Below are 13385 nucleotides of genomic sequence, written 5' to 3'. Positions count from 1 at the left end.
CACTTACAGAAGCCTCACCTTCTCCATGCCTCCTACACAGTTCTACATGTACATCATAAATGCAAACAGTACAGAATTAATTATACATGTTAAATGGTTTATTTTTGCTGTTCTCAGAATGTATCAAATTTCACTAAAAACAGTGACTTGAAGGTATTCATCATGTAACAGCGGGGAAAAAAAAACACAATCAAAATGATTGTGTTTAAAAAACCCATACAACATCAGAAATCAAAATTCAGAACTCCTTAAAGTTAACTTACTTTCCATGACGTCCAAGGATGTCCTATGAACAGCTTACACTCTTTTGTGCTGTTATTACTTTCAGCCCGCCACTTTCTGAAAGAAAATCTCCATCGTTTTTAAAAACACGTTACATGCAATAAATGACTTCTTGCTCTCTACCACAATTTTCCACAAGGCCAAATCTGGTCAGAGCCATTTATAACTCTTGGATTTCCTGTAAGCCAATCCCGTCATTTGGCATTTCCGCAACTTTCAGAATTAAAATGTTGAAGATCATTTTCACAATCCTGGAATAGTAATATCTTCCCCTTCTTGCTCAGTCATGTTCTACATTTCCTATGACACTGATACTGCTTACTATGAAGCAGACTTACACTACCTCTATGACTACTACAATTATTTAATTCTCTACATCACTTTTAATCACAAAGCAATGTAAAACAGTAGACAGCATTGCAGACTTACATTCCCTCTACTCCATGTTTTGATTGGCTGCTTCAATTAGCTTATAAAAAGAAACAGTTTTTCTGAACTCATTGAAAGTGCACGTATTTCTTCATGACGTCCAGTCCTATGGTTAGAAGTTATGTCTCTGAACTACACTTATCCTCAAGGCCAAATTGTGTAGGAGCCATTAGAACTTCTTGAAATTCCACAGAGCACATCCCGAGATTATTTCCCTAAAATTTTGGTTTTAAAAACACCAGGTAAGAGTTTTTAAGGTCATACGGCAATTTTTTTTTGAAAATTAAAACAGAATCATTGCAGAATGACCAGCCATTTCTAGACTTTAAATAAGCTGTGTAATGTCCTGATGTTATTGAAGGGCCGTCATGATATATAATTGCTGCAGTTACAAAAGTCCTTCCTGATATTGACAACTGCGAAGCTACAAAATTTTTAATTAAAGTTGTCAATTTTGTTCCATCAGGCCTACATCGTTGGAACATTAAAATGACATACTGGCCATATGTTCGTATAAATAATGTGGACATCATTTCAGATTTACATTGGCTACACTCCATGTTGTGATCAGCTGCTTTTACTAGCTTATTAAAGGAGACTGATTTACTGTCTGGCAAAGTTAAATATATAAATCTTTCTGAGTCTACACTAGTAGTACTTGATACCATACAGTTCTCGCAGTCATGCTGCCATTGATAAGAAAGCCCAAACAGGTGATCTACATCTACACCTTCAGCATGCAATACATCAAGCATATACATTAAAAACTCCTGACAATCTTGCTGAATATTTTGAGAGAATTGTGTTTGGCCTGAACATCTGTCTAACAGATTTCGAATTTCAGACACACTTTCTATGTTTCTTCTATCAGTGCTACATTTCTCTAACACAGAATTTAACAAACTGCAAAATCTTTGATCAGAATTGACCACAATCTCTTCTTTTACATTTTTTAGAGAAAACAAAACATTAACCACTACATTAGCATAGCAGTTGACACCAGAACTGTTTTCAAACTGAAAACCAACAACAGAATCCTTTTTGTTTCTGCTTGTAATTTTAGGTTCATTGACTTTTTGTCTTTTTGCTACAACCTCCCCAGTATTGTTCTCATTGCTTCGTTTCCGGCCTACCACACGTTTCTCAAACAAAGGATACTGAGGCAAATGTGGCGCATACTCTCTTCTTAACCTATTGTATTCCTTAACACAATCTAGATCCGCACAAATGTTTGTGACATCACACTCAATCAAGTACAATCCCGATAAAGTTCTAACTCGTGACAATGCCACATATGCCATACCCTCCTTGAACACAGAACTGCCAATATTCACCAATGCACTGTCTACACTTAAACCTTGCGATTTATGGATTGTCACCGCATATGCCAAGCAAACAGGAAACTGCTTACGGCGAACATATAAGTCTTTTACAAGCAAAAATCTAGCAGAACAACGACCAATTAGCTGTACTTCCTCAATGCCATCAAATTTAATTTTAAAAAATTCAATTCCATCTCTATTTCTGTATTTCACAAAATCAACAACATTACCCATTGATCCATTTACCAGACCTCTTTCAACATGTAAATTCCTTCTTAAAATTATACGGCAGTTCAAGCACACATTCAGAGTCTTTTCAAAACCTGCAGTTTTAGATATACTCTTCTCTAATGTATCCAATTTTGTTTTCAGATTCTCAGACAAAATAATTGTTGATCCCATATGCTCTACTCTATCAATAGCTTCCAGTTTCACAATCTCTTGCTTTTCTAAATGCAACATTTTGTTGTTAAATTTGGCACATTCTGCAAGAGTTGGCATCAAACATATTCCAGATTTCTTCCCAGTAATTTTCTGAAAAATATTCTCAGGCACAACATCTTGTTCTGGATATAAATTTGACAGTAATCGTGCATGTAAAGCTTCTTTCCCATGCTTGGTCACTTTTCCAATTCTAACATCTTGTAGAATAGTCTTGTAAACTTCATCCTTCGCCTGACGCATATTTTCATGCAGTTCAGCATAATTGAAGTTTAACCATATATTGACGTTGCCAATGCTGCCTAGGCACTGCCTGGTATCTTCATGCGTGAGCATTTTGAACACAGGTTGCCCTTTCACTGGTGTCAGCTGCAGAAGATCTCCGAAAACAATGATGTGTTTGCCACCAAATAACACATCATACTCTGTTTTGAGAACTTCTTGCATCCTCAAATGCACAAAGGCAAGCATGACATTGGAAACCATGCTTACTTCGTCAATGATAAGAAGTTTCATTTTCCTCAAGATTCTTGAAACTTCAAAACAAGCATCTCCAGATAGCTTGTGATATTGTAATTTGTTGTCATGCTCCACTGGCAGCATCAGTAAACGATGTAAAGTAATCCCTTTAATATTATGTGCTGCCAGTCCAGTTGGAGCAGTGACAACACAAGACAGTGATGACTCTGTCCTTTCCTGCAAATAGCATGAAATTGCTTTAATGAGGAAACTTTTTCCAGTTCCCGCTTCTCCACTCACGTACAGTCGGACAGGCTTCAACGACGTACATGAGCACTCTTTCTTATCATGACTTAATCCATGATCAATTTGCATGGTAACTTCGTCATATATTTTCCTCTGCTCAACGTTGAGTTGTCTTTCCAACTCTTCTAAGTTAACCGCATCCTCTTGAGCATGTGCCATGGCTCTTTCCACTTCATTCATAGCAGTGGCAGCTTCATTTTCAATAACAGGTCCTCCTAGTGGATCCTGACTCAATGAAGCAGAACTCTGACTGTCCTGAGAACTGTCTCTGGCAATCTCGGCTGCAATCGTTGCTTCCTGCTCAATTTCCGCATTCAACATTTCTACATATTTGGGAAAAGCAGGACATTCTATGGTCTCCTTGGCGGCATTGAAAGAGTCTTCGTAACAGAGGAAATCTCCAAGCAGTTCCTCTTCTGCACGCCAAGGCTTGAAAAGTTGCAAAAGTGCTAAATAGAAAAACTCCTTTTTTTCAGGAGATTCGCCACTCAATTTTCGATGGTTTACCAAGTGGCATTTTCTTTGCTTGACCAGACATCCCTCACTTCCTATTACAGCATACACTCCTTTCTCAGTATCTTCTTTGATGTTCCTCTTGAATATGTAATTTTGCAGAACCTCATACAGACAAGCATTCTCGAGGTGACTGCTTCGATTTGGATAATATGTATCCAACATGTTTGTCTTCAAAATGTCGGTACTGTTTGGCTCCTTTTCCGCCAAATACTCAATTTCCCGCACAGGTTTGAGAACTCGATTACGCGTTGCTGCAAGACCAAGACTCGCCCAAACGATACTCCTGGACTTGGCATAGAGACTTGCTGAAGACAACCGGTCAGAACATTCGTACGCTCCGATTTCTCGATGCGACAACATCTTCAGACTGAAACTGTACAACTTCTTGCTGAGGCTCTTTTCATGGGAAATGTCCTCCCACATATCCTTCAAATCTGTCTTCTCTTTTTTGGTGATGTAAGACGTCACATACCGAGCCACAGCCATACAGTTATCAGCCACAAACTGTATATCCATGTTAGCATTCCACATGGACAAAATCACCGGGTTGTAGTCGTTGATGTACTTGGACTCTTCGTTCCTCTTCAAATTGTAAGTGTTTTTAGGTGATTTCTTCATGACATTGTGTCGCAGCGAAGACATCAAACTGTTTACTCTTCCTTTAGAAATCACCGGTCGTGGAAAGCCGAAACGACATTTAGTGTAGAACTTGTCCTTGTTTCGGAATTTACGACGGCAGTACTTTCCACATCGATGGCTTTGGAAACGCAGAACTTTTTCTCTTAGGCTTTTCTTCTCCTTTGCGTTTGGAACAGCACACGTAGAATACTGTTGGATGAAACTCATCACTGAGTCTTCTGGATCCGTTCCAAATTTAGGTGCATCCTTGATCCACAGCAACATATGTATATGAGGAGCACCTCTTGCTTGGTACTCCTTTCTCCAGAAGAAATCCAACACCTCTCCAAGAGGTGGATTCTTCTTATTCATGATGAAAGACATCATAGCTTCAAATCTATGATTGAAGTACCTACATACATTGACTGGATCCAAAGAGCACAGTTCTCCGGGTGTCTTGAATTCGATGTTATCTACGTTAGCATTTGCCTCTCGTAGAAATTCAAGTAAGTCTTCCCAGCCATACTCGGCACAGCTCAGAGTGAGGAACCATGTGGGAGTACCTAAGTTCCTCAGCATACATTTTAAATCACCATGACGACGGTACCAGTACTCATTAGTACCACGCTGACACGCCATGAGATTAATCAGGTGAGAATCTAAAATACTGTCTTGGACATTGACTTTATCCATAAAGTCACTTGCCGAGATGTTTTGCATGTGTATACCACTTTTCAAGATGTGGTTCACTGCATATGACAGTCCAGACAGATCGCTTTCAAACAGGAGATGAAACAAATAAGGAATGCATTGTCGAAACCTAGCATCTCCTGCATACAATCGCAAAGTCCGGTATTCAGAAGCAGGAATTTGATGAGGTCGCTCATCATATCTTCCTCCCTGACCTGTTGGAAAAAGCTGTGGGAAACACCGAGCTTCCAAACTTTCCTCCCAAACACTAATGGGACTCCCTTTGGCTTGTTTCATTTGAAACAACTCAATAGCATTCCCCATGACTTCCTTGGAATGCAAAGGATGAACACTATAATGTTCATATATTTCTTCACTAGTACAGGGTTCTACTTTCTCAATTGGACCAGCACACAAATCGCTATCCTCTTCCTCACTTACTTCCTCTTCTGCAACATATACATTTTTATAGTATTTATTATATTTTTTCAAATACAATGTTGCCCTTTTGACTTTCCTAACATCTACTAAATCTTGCCATATTTTCTTATTCTTTGTCGGAACCCCATTAACTAAGATAACCAGAGGTTCCTCTTCCACTTTTTCTACTCCAATTGTGTTAATGTTTTTCTTCAAATCTAGAGGCAAATAAACAACTCTTCCCTTTAATCCTCTCTGTAAATCTGATGGAGGCAATTTCCCTGTCTTTGGCTCCATTCTTACAATAGCCTGAAAGGGATGGATACTTTGAATCAAAATAGATTCATAAGTATTTAAATCCTTCAATTCAGAAGGAATCTCAACCAATTCCAGATTATTATGAACTGCTCTAGCAGGCATCTGGTTTTGATTTAATTTGCAACAACAATAACTACACACACGTTGATCCAATCCCAAATCAAAACAATTTTCTATCATCAAGTATGTTGCGAAATCCTTCCATTCACTATTATTTTCCCTTTCACTTTTTGCATATAAATCCACTAACTTAGTCTGATTCTTATAATAAGTGCGTCGACAACACACACAAGTGAAATTAGGCCTCTCACTTGATTTCACCTCAAACGTCGCAATTTCCCTCTGGAAATTATCTGTACTGGAAACCTGTACACTATCTTCCACATGACCCTCTTCTTCTTGCTCAATTTCAACATTCTCCTCTTTACTTCCAAAGTAACAAAACTCAATTTCTTCACATATATTCTTCACATCTATTTCAGAACCATGCAAAAGAGCAGCGCATAATTGTTTAAGCATAATTGCTGGACTCTTAGCATAATACAACATTCTAACTAATTTCCTCACTTTATTATGATGCACTGCTAGCATCCTGAAATGATGAAAAACACTCTGGCATACTCTCCTGGAAAGACAAGCCAGTGAATGACCATGCAAACCTGTCACTTCTCTTACTCTGCAAGGATCTAATTCTTGCAACAACCTTATTTTCTGCTTCAAACTTTTCTTATTAAATGACCGTACAAAATCACAAAGCAAATTGATGGAATCCTGTCGCACACTGCAATTACTACTACACTTCCAGGTGTACACAGGACCCTTATTATGTCTTCTTAAAACCTCATTACCTAACACCTCTTCTGCCTCTGTTGTCACAAGTTTTTCTTTTTCAACTGGACAACCATCTTTCACTTCATAAGCACGACCACTGGTGTCAACTGCATGCACCAAATCATTATCCTGGAAATAACTCTCCTCATTAAAAAATGCCTCACAGCTTGAACTATGCATCCATTCTCCAGAAAAAACTTCACAAAAATTACTACGATTAACTATTCTCTTCCATCTACTATTTCTTTTGAAATCATAAATTGCCTTGTTTAGCTTCCTAATTCTATTGATTATCAAAATAAATAACTTACGTTTAATTTCAAATGCCTGATCAATAACTTTCTCAAATTTTTTTTTCTCTTATAAAAAACCAGTTTCTGTTGACCTTTCTTAATATTTTTTAACAAATTGCCAATTATCCTGTTGCGGAACATTCGTTTACGAATCTCCCTAAACTGTTGTTTCCTTCTACTATCATGCACAGAGTTATCTCTTGCTCTAGCAGTAACATTTTTCATTGGCCTTTCCTTTCCATTTGAATTCCTTCTCGTTTTATGGACTGAAACATTTTCTGTAGTAATATGTTTTTTTACTACACATATTTCTTATGAAATATTTTGTGGTCTTACCCGGTGCTTTCTTCGTGACTTGACAAATCTTTTTGTTAGAGGACTGCTGCTCATTTTTTTTCACCTGCTGTCTTTGACGTTTTGCAGCCTTTCTCTGTCTTTCTATTGTAGGCATGGTGAAATCTTGAAATGATCTGCAGTTGAATCTGTGGTAAAATATAATAAAAAATGTTATTAACCAGTATTACCAAACAGTAAAACAATAACAGTGATCAAAAACTTAACACACTACTTGACATTTTAAATAAAAGATTTTTTAGTCCTTGCAAATTTACAATACAGAAATACCAGAAAAGAAATGACATTTATATTTATGTTACCTATGCTATTTTATATGTGAATCTGATCTAATTTTATGAGCATATTTTAATATTTTATTGAAGACACTACACATAACCTGCTTTTGAAGGTGTCTTTATTTTTAAATTAAACGGTTTACCTTTTTACTTTTTATTAATTATAAATTTTAAAAATAAATGTTTATATTTCCATAGGCTCAAGCAGGTGAGCTTCCCATCCTATGTCATATAATTCGGACAAATCTGCATCCTCATCACGCTCTTCTTCATCCTCAGGATTTAAATCATCCAAGGGATCAACATCCACTGATGTTTCAATTACAAGTTCAATGATGAGGTCAAAATCAACTGATTGCAGATTGTCGCTCATGTTGAGGTTGTCTTTATCTTTAAAGAAAGATAACAACAATGAGATGTTGCAGAGTAAGAGACAAATCTCAGAGATTATAATAGTAAAATTGTTTAACAAGAGTAACATTTTGCAGCTATTATTTAGCCATATCCAGCGATGCTGAACAGGTGAAGCCTATGTCTAATTTTTCACTGAACAGGACTCATCTCTTCTTAACCTTGGATAAGCCTCACCGACTCTGTGTCCCCTGCACATACTTAAATGTAAAGGGGCAGATTTATGTTAAATGGTACATCCCCAGGCATGCACCAGTTAACGTGCACCACTGCTCTGCCACCCATGGTGTGCCGCATTTACAATCAGATAGGAGAAACCTGCGTCAAAACCCTGCGCCTGCTTGAAGCAGGCATAGGTCTTGACGCAACATTGTGGAGATGGTGCACCCCTGAGCGTTGCTGGAGCTGCATCGCACTTGCGATACAACTCCAGCAATGCGCCACCTTAACGGCACAGATGCGTCACGTATCTGTGCTATTTTTGCCCCATGCTGCGCCGCATTGTAAATGCAGCACACCATGGGTGGCGGAACAGCGGCGCAGGATGACTGGCACATCCCTAGTGATGCGCCAGTCATCATAAATCTATCCCTAAGCTTCTTATCTTGTTAGAGATGAACTGCCATATGTATCATCAAAATATTTTGCATTTCCTAAATAGCGAATTTTAAGGAATAAATAGCGATTCTTTACCATTCCTAATTTGCAATGAGCAAATTGCTAATTGCAAGTTACCCATTCATTTCCATGGGCTAGGAGGCTCATAGGAATGAAGGTTTAATTTGCGATTAGCAATTTGCTCATCACAAATTAGGAATTTTTCCAAGGGTGCAGGGGTGTCTCAAGAACACCCTGCTGCACCCCTGAAAAAGAAATTTGGGGGCATATGGCACACATACATGCCCTAAGGGCATGTGTTGGCGTCATATGGGACCTTTTGTTTTTTTTAAAAAAAGCTTTTTGAAAAGAATTCACAAATTACCACCAATTAACCACAATAGTTTCCAAATCCTTAATGTCATTTTTACATATTTTTTGTTTGATACATTGCATTTAAGTAGTCACAAAATTTGCAAATCCTTCAGTGCAATTGCAAAATAAGGAATAGCAAATTTTGCTACTCCTTATTTTGCATCAAACTTGTTTGATACATACCATTTGTCTAATTTACATTTGCAAAGGCCGAAATTCGTAGAATTTTGATCTTTGCGAATGCTAATTAGCTTGATACATATGGCCCCAAGTGAGGCCTGTCTTGCGACATGGTGCATCTTTTGCATCACTGCTGCATTGGTTTCATGTGGTACGTTTTTTTTACACCATGACACATCTGCCTAAATGCATCAATTTGTAATTTTGTCGCCTCATACCAAATCTTTTGCACCGCCGCTGCATCATAAAAGTGACGCACAGTGGCACAAAAGAGGCATACACCTATCATAAATCTGTCCCTAGCATTTTAAATGATTAATCCAGGATGACGATAAGGTGTGGCCTATCCAGAGGTTTGTTTAAGGTGAGGCCTACTCAGGATTGCAGATTAAAGTTACGCTTGATGAAGAATACAGAGGAGATAATACATGTAAAGGCCTACCAATGAAGTAAGTAATGTCCACTTTATTGCGCCAGTCATCATAAATGTATCCCTAAGCTTCTTATCTTGTTACAGATGAACCACCATATGTACCATCAAACTATTTTGCATTTCCTAAATAGCAAATTTTAAGGAATAAATAGCAATTCTTTACCATTCCTAATTTGCAATGAGCAAATTGCTAATTGCAAATTAGCACCGCCGCTGCATCATAAAAGTGACGCACAGTGACACAAAAGAGGCATACACCTATCATAAATCTGTCCCTAGCATTTTAAATGATTAATCCAGGATGACAATAAGGTGTGGCCTATCCAAAGGTTTGTTTAAGTTGAGGCCTACTCAGGATTGCAGATTAAAGTTACGCTTGATGAAGAATACAGAGGAGATAATACATGTAAAGGCCTACCAATGAAGTAAGTAATGTCCACTTTATTGCGCCAGTCATCATAAATGTATCCCTAAGCTTCTTATCTTGTTACAGATGAACCACCATATGTACCATCAAACTATTTTGCATTTCCTAAATAGCAAATTTTAAGGAATAAATAGCAATTCTTTACCATTCATAATTTGCAATGAGCAAATTGCTAATTGCAAATTACCCATTCATTTCCATGGCCTAGGAGGCTCATAGGAATGAAGGTTGCAATTTGCGATTAGCAATTAGCTCATCACAAAATAGGAATTTTTTCAAGCGTGCAGGGGTATCTCAAGAACACCCTGCTGCACCCCTGAAAAAGAAATTTGGGGGCATATGGCACACATACATGCCCTAAGGGCATGTATGGGCGTCATATGGGACCTTTTGTTTTTTAGAAAAAAATGCTTTTTGAAAAGAATTCGCAAATTACCACAAACTAGAAGTTGGTGGTAGTTTCAAATCCTTAATATCATTTTTTACATATTTTTTGTTTGATACATTGCATTTAAGGAATCGCAAAATTTGCAAATCCTTCAGTGCAATCGCAAAATAAGGAATAGCAAATTTTGAATTAAGGACATTTTAAGTAATTTCCACATGTGCAGTGTTTTCAAATTATGATTTGAAAATCGTTTTTGGGGAAAAGTAATGGTTAAAAATGTATGACAAGGACATAATGGTGTATGCTTCTCTATAAGGCATTTCAGTGTCTCTGATGTCATTTTTCCCATATTACATTATAAGACCTTTCCCCATAGAGCACATTCCTTGTAAATATGCTCCCACCTGTGCATGGTGAATTTAGATTTTGACTGTTTGAGTCACATAGCCATGTTAAAAGTCACCCCAAAAAATTGCAAACGCTTTAAAAAAACACATTCATGTGTCTTAAGGACATTTTAAGTCATTTCCCCGTGGACAGTGTTTTGTAAGTGGCACAAAAGAGGCATACACCTATCATAAATCTGTCTTTAGCTTTTTAAATGATTAATTCAGGATGACGATAAGGTGTGGCCTATCCAGAGGTTTGTTTAAGGTGAGGCCTACTCAGGATTGCAGATTAAAGTTACGCTTGATGAAGAATACAGAGGACATAATACATGTAAAGCTCTACCAATGAAGTAAGTGATGTCCACTTCATTGCGCCAGTCATCATAAATGTATCCCTAAGCTTCTTATCTTGTTAGACATTAACCGCCATATGTATCATATAACTATTTTGCATTTCCAAAATAGCGAATTTTAAGGAATAAATAGCGATTCTTTACCATTCCTAATTTGGGATGAGCAAATTGCTAATTGCAAATTACCCATTCATTTCCATGGAGCAGGAGGCCCATAGGAATGAAGGTGCAATTTGCGATTAGCAATTAGCTCATCGCAAATTAGGAATTTTTCCAAAGGTGCAGGGGTGTCTCAAGAACACCCTGCTGCACCCCTGAAAACGAAATTTGTGGGCATATGGCGCACATAAATTTTAACAACATTCCTTTACCTCAAAAACGATTTTCAATTCATAATTTGAAAACACTGCCCACAGGGAAATTACTTAAAATGTCCTTAAGACACATGAAAGTGTTTTTTATTGCCTTTCCAGCATGGTTGGGTCACTTTTAACATGGCTATGTAACACAAACATTTAAAATCTAAATTTCCCATGCACAGGTCGGAGCATATTTACAAGCAACTTGCGCCACAGAGAAAGGTCTTACTTTAAAATGGGAAAAATAACATCAGGGACAGTCAATTGCCGTATAAAGAAGCATACACCATTATGTCATTGTCATAAATTTAAAAACAATTCATTTTCCCCAAAAACGATTTTCAAATCATAATTTCAAAACACTGCACATGGGAAAATTACTTAAAATGTCCTTAAGACACATAAAAGCGTTTTTTGATTGCCTTTGTAGCATGTTTGTATCACTTTTAACATGGCTATGTAACACAAACATTCAAAATCAAAATTTTCCATGCACATGTGGGATCATATTTACAAGCAATTTGCGCCACATAATTCATAATTTTCTCCTTAAAGCACACTATTCTCTATCTAAATTAAAGAAATATTTTCTCACCTTAGCAAATACTTTGAGTTTGAAAACAGTCTCAGAAACACACCAATTTGTCTTCAGCAGAGCAAAAGGTATGCACTCCAGAGTCTGCAGCTATCAAAAGCACAGAAATGCTGTAAATCTTCACACATATCTCTCATGTCACCCAATCAAAACTCTTCCCTCACTTTTTTTCAAATGAAAACCCTTCCCCCCTCTGCCATTTCATGCCTTTTCTGCATGGCAACCACCTCATTGGAAGACTTCTGGTGTTTGCAAGTTCACACAACTTTGTTGCAATTGAACTCTGAACTCTCAGTGCACCTGCATATCCAGTGCATTCTTTCATTTAATGATTTTTTTTTGACCATTCAAAATACATCTTTCAAAGAACACATCCGTGCACCCTAACTTTCTGTTTTCAGCAATCAAAATCCACCAATCACTGTTACTGCTTCATGAACACAGAAACTCCACAGTTTTTTTCATTTTAAACTCTCATTTTTTCAACTGCCATTTCATTGCCACACTTCATCTGACTGCAGGAGAACCTTCTCTCACCATGTTTTCTGTCTGGATTGTTGGACATAGTTATATTCACTGGGCTCAAAGGTACGTTGAAAACAGGAATTTACCTAACCTCAATTTACAATATGTGGAAATTAAGTGGTTTGGCCACAGAGGATTAAAATGTCACCAATTGATACCATTGGTGAAAACCTTTATGCATTTGCCCAAACCTGACCTGTTAATTGTGCACTGTGGAGGTAATGACTTGGGCACTTTGACTGGGGTAGGTCTGGAAATGCTTTTAAAGGACACCTTTGAGCAATTGATGGCACTTTTTCCTCAGACTGCCTTGGTATATTCAAATATATGCCAAAGACAGAAATGGAGGTGGTCAAACCAATTTTGTCCACAAATTGAGAAGTCGAGGAAGCATGTAAACAAATCTGTTTCAGCTTACATGAGAGACCATGGAATGGGCTCCCTGTACAACAATAACTTGCGTTACTACATGCAAGATATCTACAGAGGAGATGGAGTTCACTTCTCAGATGAGGGCAACAGAGTTTTCACTCTGAATTTAAGAATGTGCATTGGTACCTACTTATAAGTACCTAAATGTACCATAAACCCAAAAGCTCTTCTCAGAGCTACCCTACATCTAATCACTCACAATTATTATTTTACTCTAACATTTTTCACAAATTTTCAACAAAGTACGCTCCCCGGGGCGCTACCCGGTACGCGAACCGGGAGCTAACCTCGCGAAATTTTTAAAAAAAATAGTTTTTTTCCGCACATATAAGCCTCCTCAGCCACCCTCACAAAACCTAGGGGG

The 13385-nt window shown here is 37.6% G+C and overlaps 1 protein-coding gene across 1 annotated transcript in view; it reads right to left on the bottom strand.

Moving 5' to 3' along the window:
• LOC144752607 (scavenger receptor cysteine-rich domain-containing protein DMBT1-like) overlaps positions 1 to 13385 on the bottom strand; it is a 1088995-nt gene that overhangs the window by 220362 nt on the left and 855248 nt on the right. Inside the window, exon 56 of the mRNA XM_078640489.1 lies at positions 7663 to 7700. Coding sequence (XP_078496615.1) covers positions 7663 to 7700 — 38 coding nt within the window. The remainder of the gene's footprint in view (positions 1 to 7662; positions 7701 to 13385) is intronic.

This window comes from Lissotriton helveticus, chromosome 5_1 (assembly GCF_964261635.1).
Source record: "Lissotriton helveticus chromosome 5_1, aLisHel1.1, whole genome shotgun sequence".
Classification (NCBI taxonomy): Eukaryota; Metazoa; Chordata; class Amphibia; order Caudata; family Salamandridae; genus Lissotriton; species Lissotriton helveticus.
Note: the sequence above shows the minus strand (reverse complement) of the source record. Positions and strands in the feature narration are given on the sequence as shown.